Here is an 18,595-nt window from a genome sequence, read left to right on the forward strand (position 1 = left end):
TTACTGTCTTTCTGTTGTCAAACTCTTATCACACTTTCAGAGCTGTTCACAGAAGAGTACTGGTGTAGTGGGAATTTGGAAACTGAGCAGGTATTTATTCCTGTAACTGGCAGTCTGATAATGCTGATACAGGACTTCATAAAACTGAAATACACAAACAGCAAAAATATAAGTAATATTTTAGCATTTTAAAACAACATTTGATTTCAGCCAAAAATTGTTCTGTTTCATTATAAATGCCTGAAAGCATTCTGTAGTCACTATGGAAGTTTTCTTATACTTTTGAATGAGTTTGTCTTATTGTTACACTGACAAGGCATAAAAAGTTTGCCATAATGTTGCCAACACAAACCATTTTGGGTGTCTGTTGTGAACTACATAACACACAAGACTTGATACTAGAAGCTCCTTTAAGTTGAAACTAACTTGGTGCCTCTGCACAGCTTGTGTAACCAGGCGTTGGATCAGCTCTGTAATACTTATTTTTAGGTTGTATTTGAATATTATATTTTTTCCTGGGTGACTGGTTGCACTGTAGTTAATCCTGGAGCTACCTCCTGATAACCCTGCATAGAAATAAAATTGCTGCTGTTACCAGTGTGCCCAGATAGTGGATTTGCAGGAGTGTGCTAAGGGGAATTGCTCCTGTTATCACTGTGGAACCGCGAGGGTGAACATGGCTCCTTCATGTTTGCTGGTAAATGACAGATCTGGAATTCAGCTAAAAATCAAGGCAGGAGCCGGGTGTGGAGGGAGATCAGGATGAAATTAGAAAGGGAATAGTTTCCTCAGCAGGAGTATATTTTGTGACACAGCATCCCAGAAGTGACCACACTGTTTTACACATCCCTCCTTCCCCTAAGCACAAAAACCTCAGCTTCTTTTATAAAAGGGAAAGGAGTAAAAGGTTTTGCCTACTGCATGCAGATATAATTTCAGCATTCAGCACTGCCCTTTCATTTAAAATATCTAATTCTATTTTTATTCTCTGATTACCTAGCAGAATTCACCATGACCCAAGAGAGGTTAATTTTTTTCCTGAGTATCCTATTGCTATGTGGCTTGGGCAGAGGGAAATGTTGCTTCTCTTCATGTAGAAATTGAAATACAGAATTTTTCTGATTTATAATTAATTTAAACTGTATATTATCTGTTACTCCTTTTAAAGGCAAAGTATTGCTTACTATCAGAAATGTACAGTCCAAATAGGTATTCCTGAATGTTTTATTTTGGAAGTGTAAAGGTTTTTAAAATAAACAAAGGTAAATATTCAAATACATTTCATATTGCATCTGGTAGGAGTGGCTCCATACAACACAATATGGATGATGCAAATCCAGCAGTATATTTCTTTGAGACATAGAGTATAATATATAGACACTTCCAGATCTGGTCTTCCGTCATACATAACATTGTCTGACCCTTTTGTTATAATTTAAATCCAGCCTACTTTATTAATTATTAATATTTTATTTTGCTATATTGATTGTTCAAGTAAGAAAAAAAAGCAGTTAAAAACTACTGACTTGCGAACACTGCAAGACCCTAAAAACTGCAATGTCTGAGGATAAATACACATTTATTTTTTGAGAAAATGTGTTATTACCTGCAGTTGAATCAATGCAGAATGATCGTGCAATTAAATAGTCTGACTTGAAATTTAAAGCTGCAGACCATGATTTTTCTACACCCAGTTCTGCTTAAAATCTCTCACATCTTTAAAAAAATATAATTAGCTTTAGATTTCCCCACAATAAATAACACCAGAACATACCTTGTGCTACCAACCTGAATTTAAAAAAAAGTAAGAGGCCACCTCAGTGTTTTGAGTTCATGAGATCATCTTTCAGATACAAAGCCCTAACAGAGTTTTCCAGTCAGAAGGCATCAGGAAGGCTCCTCACTTATGGTAAACTTGGGTTTTAGCTTGACAGACCTCCTCCTCATTGTGCTTTTAGGGGACAATGTCATGGTGTCCATAATGCTCCTGTCCTCCTCTAGCTGCCTCGCAGTGCAAGAAGGGGTGGGCACTTTCACTGTGTTGCCAAATTTAGAGTAATCCACAGAGTATCGCCCATCTTCCTCTGCCACAATGGGCACAAACCTTTGGCCCCAGAGGATTTCGTCTGCCAGGTAGGAGGTTCTGGCTTGAGTGGTGATGCCTGTGGTCTCCACCACCCCTTCCAAGATGACAATGATTTCCAAGTCCTCGTGGTGGTGAAGGTTCATGGGGGAAATGTCATAGAGGGGGCTGTTCTTGTCTATCACGTGGTAGATGATGAGTGGGGAGACGAGGAAGATGCTGTTGCCCCCCACGGGGTTCTCCATCTGGATGTCGATCTGGTTGAGGGGCACCACCTCCCCCTCCAGGCTGGCGGTCTTCTTCACCACCTGCATGCGGATGGTGGCACTGATGATCATGCTCTTCCGGAGGTCGCCCACGCGCAGCATGAAGCAGAGCTTGCCCTCCCGCAGGGCGATGACCGCGTGCTTGCTGAAGATGAGGGTCTCGGCCCGCCGGTGGGCCTGCGAGGTCTTCATGAAGATGCAGCCCAGCATGATGGCGTTGATCACCAGCCCCACGATGTTCTGCACAATCAGCACCAGGATGGCGGCCGGGCACTCCTCCGTCACCATGCGCCCGCCAAAGCCGATCGTCACCTGCACCTCGATGGAGAAGAGGAAGGCAGAGGTGAAGGAGTGGATGCTGGTCACGCAGGGCACGAAGCTGGCCGGGGCCCCCGCCGCCCCCTCCCCGGGGTCCCGCTGCAGCCGCGTGCTGTGGTCCAGGTCCCCGTGGGCGAAGGCGATGAGCCACCAGACCATGCCGAAGAGCAGCCAGGTGCAGAGGAAGGACATGGTGAAGATGAGCAGCGTGTGTGGCCACTTGAGGTCCACCAGCGTGGTGAAGACATCCTGGAGGAAGCGTCCCTGCTCCCGGATATTTTTGTGGGCCACATTGCAGGCGCCGTTCTTGCCCACGAAACGCGCCCGCCTCTCCCGAGCGCGGTACCGGGCGTGATCCGGCACATCCTCCGCCAGCCGGGTCAGCACGTACTCCTCGGGGATGATCCCCTTCCTCGAGAGCATGGCTCCCCGCCGCCGCTCCGCCGCTCAGCACCGCCCCGAGCACCGGGGGCGGGAGGGACCGTGTCTCTGTGTGTGTGTGTGTGAGTGCGGCGGGGACGGGGGGGCGGCCGCGCCCCGGGGCCGAGCGGGCGAACGGCGCCGCCGCAGCCCCCGCCGGAACCGGCCCTGGATCGCTCCCCGTGCGAGCTGGGGGCGTTCCTTTACCTTTTACCCCTCAGGGTGTTGGTTTTGGTTTTTTTTTCTTCTCGTTTTTACTTATTCATCTTTCTTTTTTCCCCTAAAGGAAGGGTTTCGTGCCGCGGTTTGTTTGTAAACATTTGATCCAGGATGGATTTACTCCCCCAGCTGCCTTCCATTAACAGGGGGCTGCTTTGTGGGATGCTGTGGCTTCGGGTCAGGTGATTACTCCGTGAAATACAAAAAAAGAAAGAAAGAAAGGAAACGGTACTGGGCAATTTTTTTAAAACGAATTTTTAATGTTAATAATAATAATAATAAAAATTCCTGAAATTCACCTGCACGTTTTTTCTTTAAAAAGAGGAAAGTGTTCATCTAATAAATCGGGCAGTTGGTGGCAGGAAATTTGCTTCAAGAAGCTAAATCCAAGGATATAATGGTTACACAGAGACCTGGAAATAAAGGGACTGAATCCCACTTCTAGAATTTGCTTGAGGAAGCTAAATCCAAGGATATAATGGTTAAACACAGACCTGGAACTAAAGGGGCTCAATCCCACTTATAAAATTTTCTAGAGCTTTTTAGACTAAACAAGGATTTTTTTTTTTTTTTTTTTTTTTAACAAAGGAGCCCATGAACTTACGTGAGCTATGGCTGCTCAGGAAAATGTCTATAGTCCAAATAGAAGTAAAAATTGCAATAAAAATGATCCAGCTGCAAAGGGTTAACCCCTGGTGACATGAACTTCCAGAGGGGCATATCCTCGGAAGAGGCAACAAAAGGAGGCAGGAAGGTAGAACCCATCTGTGGCACTGTGATGTCTCTGTGGGTGTAAATACATACATGTGCACGCCTGAAAGGATGTATCTTCCTGACAAAATGCATTATTCAGAAACATTCTGATCTGACTTTTCTATTGTGTAAACAGCAATATTCTCATCCATGTGTTTACTTACTCTAATTTCAATATTTTGTTTCTATTTCAGTTTAGACACCAACATTGTAGAATTGCTAAAACATCCTAGGATGTTTTAGCAATCCTGCATAAGGGGTTTTTCTTTAGTGCCAGTGGATTTGTGATTATTTTTTTTCTAATTGCACGTGTCCATGGACTTTCCCTTCAGTTTAAGCTCTAAGTGCTGTGATACACACTGTAAACAGCTATTGGCACTGATTCCCTGGGCAAGGCAATTGTCCAGTTGATATTTGGGAGCCAGCCAGTTGGGGTTGAAATTAACTTTCACCACCTACAGCTACTTAAAGCGACCCACCTAGGGATTTCACACTACTATTTTGAAGTAATCACTGAGCACTCTGAGCAGTTGTTATCGGTCTTGCAATTAAATGCTTACTTTAGACTATTTCTACTTTTTATACATGAATAGTTGCATGTCCTTGCACACATCCATTCCTTTTAGAGGGTCCAGTTTCCCAGTATTGCATGATTTCTCCTATTCTAGGTCATCTTTCTTGCTTTTTTGATAAATAAACCTAGAAAAGCAACATGTGGCTGCCAGGACACCGAGTGTAGCCAAAGGTGTTTCCCCTTTCTCTGTATCACTTTGCTTGGCTCTTTTTGTGTGCTTACTGTGAATATGTCACCTGCACCTACACTTTTAGTTTTATATATAAATCATGCCAAGTACATGATTTATATATACAGTTTAATTTTTAAAAAATTTGGGTTTTTTTAAAATACTTTTTTTTCCTAAACATTTTAAAAAACCCCAAAACAACCCAAAAGGATGAAGTAATTTGAAGATTTACTTGTCAAACGTGTAGTTCTCTGGCTGATAGCAGCTCATACTTCCAGCATTTTGCGGTGAGCACGAGGAGGCTCTTTAACACCATGCAGTTCTCAGGCAACATTTCACACTCTTTTGCAGACATGGACATAGGGATTCAAGAGGTAGTCCTGACTTCTGTGCCGTTTTTCCGTACTCTTTTCTAGCCGTGGGCTTATTCTGTACCTTTTCCTCCAGGGGGCGGTACCTCCATGAACGTAGAATGGTTAAAAACTTGTGTGGGGGAGTGTTTTAAAGGGAAGAGTGAACTGCTGCGTCGCCTGGTGCTACGAACTACCCATGGAGCCCGCTACAGCAAGGGATATGGCATGAACACATTCACTGTGTTGGTTTTAGGAATCCTGACCTCTATAGAGCTAGAATGGTGTTTCCTTGTTTCCACTTCTGTTCTTTATTGGGACCGTCACTGGCTTACTTCTTTTTCTCTACCTCTGAGCACTTACGGGCTGAGATGGGATAGCAAAGCAAGTGGCTTCTGCTGAGGAATTTCTAGACCAGAATAAAAAGAAGCCCTGTCGTTGGAGATCAAGTGGCAGGTACTTAAAAAAGTGACAGATCTTCTGAGTGAGCCAACATAGTTGTGTCAAGAGCTCCTGAACAAATTGGGCTCCCAGGAATGAACAATCCCACTCTGTAATATTGAATCACAGGGGGTAAGTTTTTCAAACGAAAAACAGGATTTACATTTCAAAACTCCCTCCACCCCAATTTATCCTAATTTTAATGGCTATAAGATCTTAGGATAATTGTTAAATTAAAATCTAGCTGTTGCCATGGTATTACTCTGCCTTTAGAAGCAGAGTAAGGCTACAAAGGCTTCCCTTGGAAATCAGAACATGGTGAAATGGCCACATTAAGACAAGGGAATAAATGCTATAAAACCTTTCGTATAATAGAAGCATTTATAGAAAGGAAGCAAAAAAAAGTCTGGTTACATCTCCACGGGGAGTTTATCCCACAAATACCTTTGGGACTGAACTGAGTCCCATCCCAGAGGAGAACTGAAATTCAGGCCATGGCTGCTCCTGTGCTTTCTTGCACCCATTTCAGTCCAGCCCTTTGCTTAGCAATGCTTCACTGACTTGAAAACACATATGAGCCTGATTCAGTAGCAACTTCTGGACTGCCTATCTTGAGGCAACAAGGTTTATTGACTTGGATAAACACAGCGAGCCTCCCACCATAGAAAAACGGTCTTGGGTATTGCTTCAGACCACGGCTGAGACTCTAACCCTTTAGAGTTAGGGGCAGAAAATCCCTGGGACTTGGCCCCATATCAAGAAGACCAGATAAAACGTGCTGAGGAAATGTCAAGTGTGTCCTGTTCAAGTGGCAGCTGAGACTCTCCCTGTTCACACATATTTATTCAACATTGTGGTCCCATTGAAAAGATATAAAATCGTTGAGTATGAACCAACTCACTCTACTCTTCTACAATACTGCTTTTGTGAAACATAAGTCCCATTTAAAATGGAAACATATGACACTTGTACTGTGAGTTCTAATTTCTTAATACTGTGAGATGTAGCACAGTCACATATGCTGTGTCCTTTACTCCCCTGCTTTCCCTTCTGGGTGAGGTTGTCAGAAGCTTGTAGAATAGGAGCTAGTCCAAATTGCAGTGTCAAATCCCAGGCACTTAATTAAAAGCATATGAAACCTCACTTCTCTGCATCTCTCCTCTTGCCATTAGGATTTAGGATCTTCCACAGATGGCTGCAAAACCTCTGAGGATTTCTCTCTGCAGCATGAGTTTGAGATGTCCTGCAGAGTGGTGTTTTCCTAAGTCTTTACAGGATGAGATCCTGCCTTGAAGCAGTACTGGAAAACTAGGAGACAGCGTACACAGTAGCTGTAGTAGAAACTTGCTCTGTGCCCTTGAAAGGATAGTTACCTGTCTCCCATTTCCTCTCACTTTGCCCTAATGGAAGCCTGGTATCCCAGAGTAAAAATACACAAATAGTTCTGCAGCCATTTTTTCTGGGACATTGCCCAGCAAATGATTCCTTGGAGGAGGAGATATCTTCCAGCTGCCCATTTTCTCTCTTCAAGTGTAGTAGGCCATGTCAGAGCTCATGCATTTCATCTGCATAACCATATCCTACACCTCCCCACTTTTAACACTGCTCATACACCAGTGACCTGCCCTTTGTTATTGCCCAAATAACAGCAGGCAGATGGTGCAAATCCTCTGCTGTGGCACTGGTAACACTACTTAAACAGCAACAACAGTTCTTCAGTTTTCCTTGCTTTCTGCTGCAGTGTTAGAAGTAATGCATTAAAATATCATATATCCCATGAGAACATCAAGCTGTCTCTTTGTAGAAGATGAAGCCTTTAAAAACAGCTTTCAAATTAATTGAGCAGATTAAAGAGACAAAAAAAGAGTTCTCCAAAGTGTCAGTAATTCTTCAAAAAGGGGAAGATGACAACAAAAAAAAGTATGTAAAGGCAAAGTTGCTGTATAAAGAATAAGGGTGAAAAATGCACTGCAGCCTTCCATTGGGCTATTGACATTTTAACCCCCTAACAATGAAAAAATCCTGAAATGATTCTCACAGGGCAGAGATGAGTAGCCATCTAGCCAGATCAGGATACTTTCAGTGGTTAAAAATTATCCTAATAAGTATATATAATATAATTCTAAGGATCACAGTGAATCCAGAAATAGCATGACAGTGGGTGAAATATGTGAAAAGAGGAGACGATGAGTCAAGTTCTCATGGCTCTGAGCTACAGTGAAAGGTTTAATACTGTTTATTTACCAGACTTGGAGGGATAATTTCCAGATGAATTGGTACATCTGCACTGGTCTGGAAACAGTGGGCATTAAAACACTGATACTTTATCACAGCCTGCCTCCTCTCAGCTTCTTCATAGTTTGGGAAAGAGTCTGCCTCATTTCTGCCTAGAATCAGTATTCTATGGGCATAGAGATGGAATCAGATCGTGACTAATTTCTAGAAGGTATTAGAGAGTCTAAGACAACACAGGCACTATCAATAAACCACAATATAAAAAATGTTTTATAGATTTTATATTTGGATATTAAAGCTTTACAAAGTCGTGTGATTGAAAGAGATACAAGCTTTTCAGAAATACCTTTGGTATATAATTTTTCCTTCTGCATTTAGTAAGTCACGAGCGTTATTTACAGTAGGGCTATGACACATTAAAAAAATAACAAGTTCATAAATGACAGGAGAGGTTTGAGAGTTACATAAAAACTCCTTGCCGGCTATGTTTGTTTGGTGTTTATCCTGTTGCACGTCACCCCTGTAGTTTTTCTTAACTATATTTCATGGTTCTTTGGTAGTAAATAAAAAGAAGAGTAGTTGTATACAAAAAAGTAAAGTACACAGATAATTCATTAATGCTTTAGATGGAGAAAAATGGCTCATTTTATTAAAAAAGGAAAAGCTCAATTTATTATGAAATATTATTTATTTACAGTTATTTTACATTTATGGAAAATAATACAATTGTAATCTAAAATTTTTTTTTTTTTACTACTTATCTGCTTGTACAAAAGAAGCAAAGACACTGTCTTCTTGTTCTAGCAGAACCTCTGGCTTGTCATATTCCAAAATAACACCTCTCTTCATTACGATAACCAAATCTGCATTGAGGATTGTGTTCACACGGTGCTGAAAAACAAATAAAATGCCAGGTCAGTGTATCTATCCCAATATATTCCAAGATAAGACAGACTTCCAGAAATTAGTTTTCGTATCAAGTTCAAGTTTTATTCAGGCTACTTATCCTACTTTTCATCCTTATTTACTGTGCAAATACTGCAGATAAGTATACACACCAAGGGCCATGTGGGTATTCAAGTATCTAAACAGCACACAGGTACTTCAGTATGAAGAGTCCTATGAGTCCACACTAGAATGTCTCCAGCCCAGTGTCCTGCCACCAAGTGCTGCCACAAGAAGGTAGCCAGGCAGAGTAGAACAGGGCAAACAAGTGTGGTACTGCATGTGGGAATTCTCCCAGTCCTGGGTTACTTCTAGGTCAGGGAGCGTTCTTGAGCTTGATGTGGTTTGTCCATTTGAAAAATCAAATAGATAATTTTTCTAAGACTTTGCCCATGTCTTCTCTTGAGCTTTCATAAACATTTTGCATCCATATCCTTTGGAAAAGATTTTTCCACACTTCCACCCCACTATATGAACAAGTACTCCCTCCTTTTGTGTGCTCTGGGCCTTGTTGCTCAGAGCTTCATCTAATGCCCTTGACTCATGACTTTGCAGACCTCTCTCACATGTCCTTACATTGTCCTTCTTCCAGAAAGAAGAGCCCCAGCCTACTCAGCTGCTCCCCTTTTGGAGCAGTTCTAGCACCTGCAATCCTACTTGTGTTTCTCAATGTTTTTCAGTTGTAATGTGGTGTTCTTGGAATGAGGAGACTGGAACTACCCACAGTATTCAAGGTATATGCAAACTATGGACTTATACAGTGGTATTTTGTTTTCTTTTTTTGTTCCCTCTCCTTTTCCTAGTAAGCCCTAACTTGATTGATTAATTTAATAGCAAGAAACCTCCCCATTTTTTTCCACTGAAAACAATTACTTCAACTGTTCTGCAATAATGTTAGCTTTCATGAATCAATCATCAAATAGCCCTGTAAACTGACTGACATCTTGCCCCTGGTGTGTTTCATGGATTCTTTATTACTTTTTATGGCCCACAGATACTGCTCTCTTTTTGTTTTCTTTTGTCTGCCTTACTGCTCTTCACATGTAACATGCCATTTTGATAATTTCTCTTTTCTTTATTTGGCTATGAGTTCAGCTTTTACAAGAATGCCTTCTTGTTTCTAAGAATCTTTTTTATTTGTTTAACCATACCACTGTCTTTCTATCCTTACTCAAGTATTTCCTTAAAAATAGCATGCATTGTTTCTCTTTTTAAAAATAAAATCCTTCAGTGATTTCCAAAATGTCTGTCAGATTCAATTTTCTTTGCTGCTTCCTTTAGCTTTTTTTCACCATTTATTTTTGGGTTTCGTTTTTTTGCAAGCCTCCCCATATTGACAGAATTCTACTTTTTAACATTGAGTGTAACTGCATGGGATTTTTGGGGTCTGCATTACTCTTGCAGGGATATTTAATCTCAGAATACTGTTACACAGTCGCTTTTCACCCATAAGGATTTTTATCAGGTTTTGGGCACTCTCTGTACAAAAATAGCTCTTGTATTTCCTTCTGTGGCTTCCTAGCCAGATGTTCCATAAAATAATCACTGATGGCATCTACAAATCTCATTTCTGCTGCAGTTTCTGTGACATTTATCCAGTCCACAGGCAGTGGGAGGGAACTGAAATATCACATTCCGGTTGAACTTGCTGCCCTTGCTGTTTGATCTCTTTCAGTATAACACAGTCAGTGCTGCTGTTCTGATAACACAGTAAGTAACACAGAAGATAATATAGGGCCAACATTATAACTCTTCCCATTCCTGTTCTTCCTTAACACAATTTAGGAATATATGGATTTCTCTGGAAAAAGCAGACAAACAAACAAACCCCCAACCCCCAAAAGAACAACCCAAACAAAAAAAGGTCAAAACTACTACCCAATCCCCCCCAAAACAATGTTATGATTCTGCTACAGAATGTTTTGACTACAAACCCACCTGCTGTAAACCACATTTACAATTGGAAGAAAAAACATTAAAAGTGAGTTTATTCCAAGATGTCGTTTGTTTGAACTGTGCAGTTTAAAACTCACTAAGAGAGTAAAAAACTAATAAATCTGTCCCCAAACAAACTGAAAAAGATAGACAAATGCAGAATGCAGTGCAACTCTGAATTTTCATGCAGAGAAATCAGGAAATTTCATGCTTATGGTTCCTTTGCTTTTTTTATAATGACACACTGAATGGATACCATAAGATAAATCAGGTTTTCTATGATACGTGTGCTAGATGAGAATAAATGATGCTCAAAGACTGCTGAGCATAGATTTCTTGATTCAATTTGTAAGTGTTAAGAAGCATACTGACTTTATTTCACCTCCCTGAAATATGTGTATTTATTTACTTGTCCTTAATTAAGTAATTATTTTAGCTTGATGAAACTTATTCTTAGATTTCACAGTAGTCAAAGCATATGGTATTTCAAATTAGCCTAAAATGGGTAACAGAAGACAGACTACATACATAGATTAGGAGCCTTTACAGGCAATCTCACTTAGCATCACGCAGCACATTTAAGAAGCTGCTATTATGAATTTAAGTAAGAAAGTAGTTTAAATTGGAAAGGAAAGCTTACATTTAAAAACCACTTGAAAAAAAAAGATTAACGGCCAAATTAGCACATTCATTAACATAGACAAGAACTGACTAATGGGGCATTTCTGATTCTTGTTTGCCTTAGAATAGCAGCAGAGACTGTACTTACTGCTATCGTAACCACAGTACGGTCAGCAAACGCAGTCATGACCACCTTCTGGAGTATGTTCTCCTATGGAAAGAAGAATATTTTATGCTTTTCAAACAACAGAATTTACATGATAGACACAGACACTAAGAAGGCCTAAGTAACCACTGATTATTCCATGCTTTTATTGATCTTACACCACTGAAATGAAAAATTAACTACATGCCAGAATGAAGTCTGAGCCTGGTCTCCAGTTAGACAGCCCTGCTCCCCTGCCACCTCCACTGCCTCTGGGGTTCAGAGGGCACAAGAGCTGTGCTCTGGCCCTCAAAATTCCTGCTATCCCGACTTCAGGTTTACAGTGAGGAAATCCAAGGTGAATTCAGGGTGCTGCCAGGCTGCAAGTATGCTGGCACTCAGTAGTGTGTTCTTCACCCCACTGCAAGCCCAGGAATGTCCCAGCACACTGGGGACATCTAACACCAAGGGGTGACAGAGACAAACAAGGGAGTGTCCTGTACCTGGCATATTTAACAGTGGAGATGATATTTAAGATGGTCTTAACTTACATAGCTCTCACTCAACAAGTACTCATCCTTTGCTATGTAGGAGACACGTTGCATACCAAACTGCCTAGAAGTGTCACTAACACAGATACTTTCATTTGGTGTTATCTGTTCTTTGGATAAGTATTTCAAGGGAGGAACTCTATCCTTAATGTGTCAAAATCCAAAATGTGTTTTAACTGGGCTGCATACAGTAGAATTCCCAACCCTACTGACAACTTAACATTTTACTGAACTAAAAATTGTAGCTGTTGTAAACAATCCTCCCCCAAATATTTTCTTTACTTATAGCAGGAAGGAAACTGAAACCTTTATTGTAACAACCTAACAGATGGAAAAAAAATCCTAAAAATGTACCATTCTATTTAGCTAAAATCCAGTCACTGCATTGTTACTGAGTGGTTTAACATCTGCCCAGCAACTCCAGACAATTAATGCAATAATCCAGTATGTCTTTTCTGTGTCTCTGTTTATTTCCTTGACTCTACTTTCAAGCCTTTTAACTTCCTGACTTGTCCTGTCCACCATGCTGGGGAAATTTGTTGCTTGCCCATTTACCCTTCACTGACCAGTCCAACTGACCTTCCAAAGCTTTGTTTACTTAAGAAACTGCCAATTAAAATAACCTGCTTCATTTTCCTAACGCAAGCAGTTCTGCAATGTCTATTAAATTCATAGTAAAATGGTTTGAAAGGTCTTTAGATTTTTTAGCAATGACTCCCAATCACGTGGACTTGGGAACACATCTGCACTAAATATGGCATAAGCATACTAGGGAGTAGATAGAATTGCTTTCCACCCTTTTCTTCACATGTTGTCAGTTGTCTCCCCTTCAAGGAAAACAAGAAATCAGAAACACTCTAAACTCACCGTTGCCATGTCAATAGATGCTGTGGCTTCATCCATGATGAAGATGCTCGTCTTCCGCACAAAAGCCCTTGCCAGGCAGAACAGCTGCCTTTGGCCCTGGCTAAAGTTTTCACCCCCTTCTGTGACTATAGCATCTGGAAATGATACAACAAAACCAGTATTTATATTGTGTGTGTGTGTGTATGAGAAGGTCAGATCAGAACAGAGCACATGCTTGGAAAATAATGTCTCACTTTCAGCACAAAGTAATATTTCCTCAGTCTACAGCTGCTGGTGATGTTATTTTACCTGTTTATTTCCATTGTTCAAAACAACCTGTACTTTTGTCTCACTATATTCTTTATATCTGTTAGATATCAAAGTAGCTAAGGATGTTTAAGAGTGAGTTTCTACGGAACTCTATGACACAGCACCTCCCTGTCAAAGTAGCATCCATCAATTCTTTACCCTAAGGATGTGTAATTTAGGATTATACATTTTAAGGGATTTTACTGATGGTTCATTTGTTTGTCTTCTGTTTGGTTTGGTTTTTTTCTTGTTTTTTTTTTTTTTTTTTTTTTGCATGGCCAAATGATTCACACCTTTAAGCTTTTGAAATCTTCCTCCCTGGACATGACTATTGGAAAATAAAAAAACCCCATGTTCTAGATAACACCCGACTTGTTGACACCTTATTTGCATTTAAGAGACCCATAAACCTAAATACTTCATAATGAAGACATACCCACTGATTTGAAAAGAAAGAGGATTCTGCTCCACAGCTACAGTTGATAAAGCAGTTACATGGAGGTAGAACCTTTGACTGCAGCCAAGCACTTTTTGTCACCTTCCACAAACCTAAAAAGCTCTTTCTTCACCAACTACACTTTTAATAAATAAACAAACATGAAACAGGAATGTTGTGAATACTGGAAACGATATTCTCAAAAGGAAGTCTTATTACCTAGGCCCCCAGGTAGTGCTTTCACCACATGCTTGAGCTGCGCTATTTCCAGTGCTTCCCACAGCATGCTGTCAGTGCATTTCTTCTCAGGGTCCAAGTTAAACCTACAGTCATGGGTAATTCAACAACATCAGTCAATAGAAACTTCTGCAATGGATTTCTTCTTTTAGTGTGCTTAGAAACAAATCTGCAGGTAATCAGAATCATGTGCTAAAGATCTGTGCCTGACTCTGATCAATCATTGGCGTAAATCCACTGAATTTTCCAGACTTAACATTTACACCAATGTGATTAAGAAGAAAATTTGACACTTTCAGTTGAGCAAAAAGGAAAAAGCTTCCTGTTTTGCAGATATCTTGATGGTTTTATAATTTATTTTGTTCTGAATAAACTAAAGAAATTCTCATGTTTTACTGGAAAAACCTGTGACTATACTGAAGTCTAAATTAACACTAATTTTTTAACAAAGGGCAAAAATCTACCCTCTCTCCTTTTAAATCCAGTGTCTCTTTGTTTTTCACTCCTACAGAAACCTTAACAGAATAATCAAGCTTCATACTGCATTATGAAATGCAAGTCTTCAGTGCAAATGAGCAAATCTTGCATTTATGAATAGATGAACATTATTTTAGCTTGCTGTGGCCCAGAAATGATAGCAACAAATGTGCATCTCATATTACATTAGTATATAGAATGATAATAAAAGATTCAATGGTGCATAACACTATTTTTATGTTTTACTCCTGCTGTATGTGTTGTGAATGACAGATGCTGGCCTAAATAAATTTTTTAATAGGTTAATTAGCACAACAAAGGTATACAATCGCATCATCTTCTTGATGAGAATGAATTGTGCTCTATTCAGGCATGTTCAGGAGATAACCATGAGATCTGTATTAGCATGGAGTCAGCAAATCACAGAAACCTGTATCATTTTCAGTGAACTCTAATGACTTATGTAGAAACTACAACTGCAGGTGATATAAGTGTGCACTAAGGATTGTACTGTTCTTTTCCCTAGGTAAATGTCATGGACACAGGGAATGATATTTGTTGGAAACTGGAATTTTTGCCACTGTTTCTACTGCGACCTCTTCTCAGAGAAGTAGAAAGAGAACAAAAAAAAAAAAAAGGAACTAAGGTGTTTGGCGTCACAGATGAGAGACTAGCTCAAAGAGTAGAGAAGAAACATGGATAGAGGCTCCAGGATAAAATAGACCAGTCTCCCAGCACTTCTCATATTCTATTGCTTTCCCTCTGTCCACATCACTTGGTAGTCTGCATTTTTTCCATCTCCTATTTTAAGACAGATAGATCAAAACAGGGTGAGTGAAAAGCACAGACAGAAGGCAGTGATCCTCCCTACTCCAACTGAGGAGACTGGAATTGAACAGCTGGGCATAAAAGTGATTATATAGTATAATTAGAATATATAATTCATATTATATGACATATAAGCAATTACATATTGCTTTATTTATTGATGGTGCTTAATACTTACCGGATTGTTCCACTGAATAAAATAGGATCTTGGAGAATGATTGACAGCCTGGATCTTAACGTCTGTAAGGGGAGCTTAGCAATATCTATACCATCAATGATAATCCTTCCTATTCAAAAGAAAATGGACAGTCTGTTTACTGTGCCACACAGCTACTGGCAAAGACACGGCTCACTTCCAGGCTGAAATGCAGTACAGCAGGAACAGGCCTTGTATCAAATATCCCCTTCACTAACAAAGCATGCTTTGGCTAAGCAGCAAACACAACTGCCCGGACACTAAGCCTCAGCTGGAAAGAACACGGAGTATACCTGTAGTATCTTGTGAATGATTAGACACACTGCTTAACCGCTTGACCAATATAAACATTTATCTAACAACAAGGTCAGACTTTACTTCAATCAGGGACTAATTACCAGGGGCAACAAGCATTTCAGAAAGCAAAATTACTGTTGAGCACTGTGAAATTTTATCTCCAAGTACAACTGTCCAGCTCCACATAAGGGCTCTGTGGGTGATGTGGCTGGGAAACGGGCTAACATCTTTTTGAGATGCACTCGGTGAGGCACATGAACATGGCACACAGAGCAGGAAATATGGCAGGAAATTCCAGGGCAGCAGGCCAAACTGCAACCCCCAGTTGCTGACTTTTCTGGGCCCAGCAGATCCCATCTGTGCCCTGGATCTTTCTTTGTGCTTGGACACCTTTCCCTTTTATGCTTTTCTTCCACTGTTGTGATTTAACAGCACAAAAGGCTGTCATCTGTCACTCTTGGACTTTTACTTCTGTCAAGTAGAATTTTTATTGATCCAGCTTAGGAATGGCACAGCTGTTAGGTGACAGATGACATTGGATTTAAACAGGGCCAGAAAGTCTGTCCTGCAGATTCAAAAACCATACATCAGAGCTGCTGATGTTAAGAAGCACCAAAGCACCTTCAGGTACTAAGCTTGACTAATACACAAAAGTGTAAGCTTACCCTCAAAAGTGTCAACCATTCTGAAAAATGCAAGAGAGAAGGAGGATTTTCCACTGCCTGTTCGGCCACAGATCCCAATCTGTGTGACAAAGAAAGCAGATGAACATCAGGCAAGAGGAAATGGATAATGTCTGTACTTGACACTTCAGAGGAGTGGGTGGAGGAGCTGCTCTGATCCACATGATTCTCTTGTCATCCTAACAGGTCAGTCAAACTGAACTGGCTATAACAGAATCACTACATTTGCTTTTTGTCTTTAGGGGTCTGAGCATTTAAGGATAAATCGAGGCCAGTCCTATATATGGGAACAACAGGAGAGCAGTAATGATGGGGATAAAGGCAAGAGAGCCACATGAGAAAGATGAAAAGTAGGTCTAGCACAGTAAGAGCTCACTGTCACTTCTTCTGGCACAGTTTGCTGATGGCAGAGCACTGGGATACTGAGGGGGTGGGGTATACTTAATCATACCAAGCTAACAATCCCTCAGACCCCTTTTCAGTGCACTACACTCTTTGAGAGAAAAAAACCACTGTAATTCAGTCATCAAAACGTTCTGTGGTATGTTTTTTAACTCTGATTTATGTGAGGTGCCAGTCTAAAGAGCTTCTCAGAATTACTGCAGTTCTTTACCTTTTGTCCGGGTGAGATGTGGGCATTGACGTGCTTTAGCACTGGCTTTAAGTTGCTATCATATCGGACACTGAGGTTCTGGATTTGGATTTCCCCTCTGTCTGGCCAGTTCTGGGGAATCTGTGAGGAAGCTGTACCAGGAGCACAGTGGCAGGGGGGAAAAAAAATAAATTAAAAATCAACCCTCTTGTGATAAATTAATTGGTCCATTAAGTGACTTACCACAATTTCCATGGTAATACACTACAAAATCATTAAAATTTCAGTAAGCTCATTCTGCATGCTGCACAAAACTGCACTTACAAAGGAGCCCTTCGTAATTTTCAGCTTCTGTTTTGAGAAGGCCATTGATTCTTTTCACTGCACCCAGCTGGATCTCCATGTCAGCCAAGTTACGAACCATCCAATTCAGATAGTTAGACACCTGATGTAAAGCAAATACACAACTGAATTCCAGATTTTTAGTAGTTTACATCATTTGACCAGCATGCAGTTTATATTCCTACACAGGAATGCCTCAATAAGTGGAAGGTTGTGAACAAACTGTATGGTGCACATCAACAGGGAGGCAACAATGACTAAAGGTTAAATTTCCTAACTGCAGTGCACAGATACTTTGGTACTATGGAGATCTTTCTACACCCACGGAAAAGAGGGGGGAAACAATTAAGACAGGTGACAAGACATCATCTTGGTAACATAAGGTTTGACAATCTTGAATGATGTGTCAGGGCATAATTACAATTGATGCACTGAAAATGTATTCTTCACAATGCAAGACAACATAAAAATTATGAAGCAACTTGGCCATGTTTTGTTGACATATTTGAACTAACACCTTTATGTGCATTTTATCTAAAAACTGAAGGAAACATACACTCAAATATGTCAAGCATTAAATGTGAACTGATGTAAGCACATGGTTTCAGTGATGTTACAGTACCCACTATAGATGTACAGACACCTTCAATCTTCCTGTTCATCTTTGTGCCCTGAAGAATTACAAAAAAATGTTTGGGAGAGACAGAAAGGGTCCCGAGATTCTTACCATAAGAGCATAGGTTAGTCCCAAGCCTACAAGTCCTGAAGTGAGTTTATTATACAGGCAACTGGTAATAGAAGTGACAGCTGCTATGAGTACCACACATGCTCCAATGTACTCCTGAAGGAATATGAATAAGCTCCATCACTATAAGTCTACAAAGGATCAAAACATTCTCATAACTTAGCATATCAAATAACAAAGCCATTGCATATTTTGAAATACAGGCCAAAACCCCCATGTAACTCCATACAGACCCTGCCTAGGAAACCGTTCTTACTGCCTTTAGTGGGGCCATGCTGTTTGAAAATGCTATTGTAACAATACTCCTAATCTTCTTCTGGAGGAGTCAATCTTAAGCATGTAATGGAGGTGGTTGAAACCTTGCAGCTGATGTTACCTGGGATAGGAGGGAAATGTTCACGTGATCCCATCTGTGAGCAGATCCTCTCTCTGTGGCCGATGATGAACCGCTGGTAGGCTCAGCTGCTGCTGCTGAATTGCTACCATCCATATTTGTTCAAACAAGCTGTTCTTGCACAGCATGTACCTGTTAGTTGGACTGTGTCCACCCATAATGGGCTTTTGCTGCTTGAAGTTAAATCA

The 18,595-nt window shown here is 40.5% G+C and overlaps 2 protein-coding genes across 2 annotated transcripts in view; both read right to left on the reverse strand.

Annotated features, from left to right (window-relative positions):
• Nucleotides 1-782: 782 nt before the first annotated feature.
• Nucleotides 783-3,183, reverse strand: KCNJ11 (potassium voltage-gated channel subfamily J member 11). The gene has a single exon (XM_027651324.1). It carries the CDS (start codon nucleotides 3,088-3,090, stop codon nucleotides 1,888-1,890), a length of 1,203 nt encoding a protein of 400 aa, XP_027507125.1. The 5' UTR covers nucleotides 3,091-3,183; the 3' UTR covers nucleotides 783-1,887.
• Nucleotides 3,184-8,094: 4,911 nt separating this feature from the next.
• Nucleotides 8,095-18,595, reverse strand: part of ABCC8 (ATP binding cassette subfamily C member 8) — a 79,715-nt gene continuing 69,214 nt past the window's right edge. The window contains exons 31-39 of the mRNA XM_027651290.1: nucleotides 17,996-18,109; nucleotides 17,251-17,371; nucleotides 16,948-17,078; nucleotides 16,317-16,395; nucleotides 15,337-15,445; nucleotides 13,836-13,939; nucleotides 12,893-13,026; nucleotides 11,478-11,540; nucleotides 8,095-8,719 (exon numbers count right to left, since the gene is read on the reverse strand). Coding sequence (XP_027507091.1) covers nucleotides 8,582-8,719; nucleotides 11,478-11,540; nucleotides 12,893-13,026; nucleotides 13,836-13,939; nucleotides 15,337-15,445; nucleotides 16,317-16,395; nucleotides 16,948-17,078; nucleotides 17,251-17,371; nucleotides 17,996-18,109 — 993 coding nt within the window. The 3' untranslated portion in view covers nucleotides 8,095-8,581. The remainder of the gene's footprint in view (nucleotides 8,720-11,477; nucleotides 11,541-12,892; nucleotides 13,027-13,835; nucleotides 13,940-15,336; nucleotides 15,446-16,316; nucleotides 16,396-16,947; nucleotides 17,079-17,250; nucleotides 17,372-17,995; nucleotides 18,110-18,595) is intronic.

Source organism: Corapipo altera, unplaced genomic scaffold (assembly GCF_003945725.1).
Source record: "Corapipo altera isolate COAL_440 unplaced genomic scaffold, ASM394572v1 78, whole genome shotgun sequence".
Lineage (NCBI taxonomy): Eukaryota > Metazoa > Chordata > Aves > Passeriformes > Pipridae > Corapipo > Corapipo altera.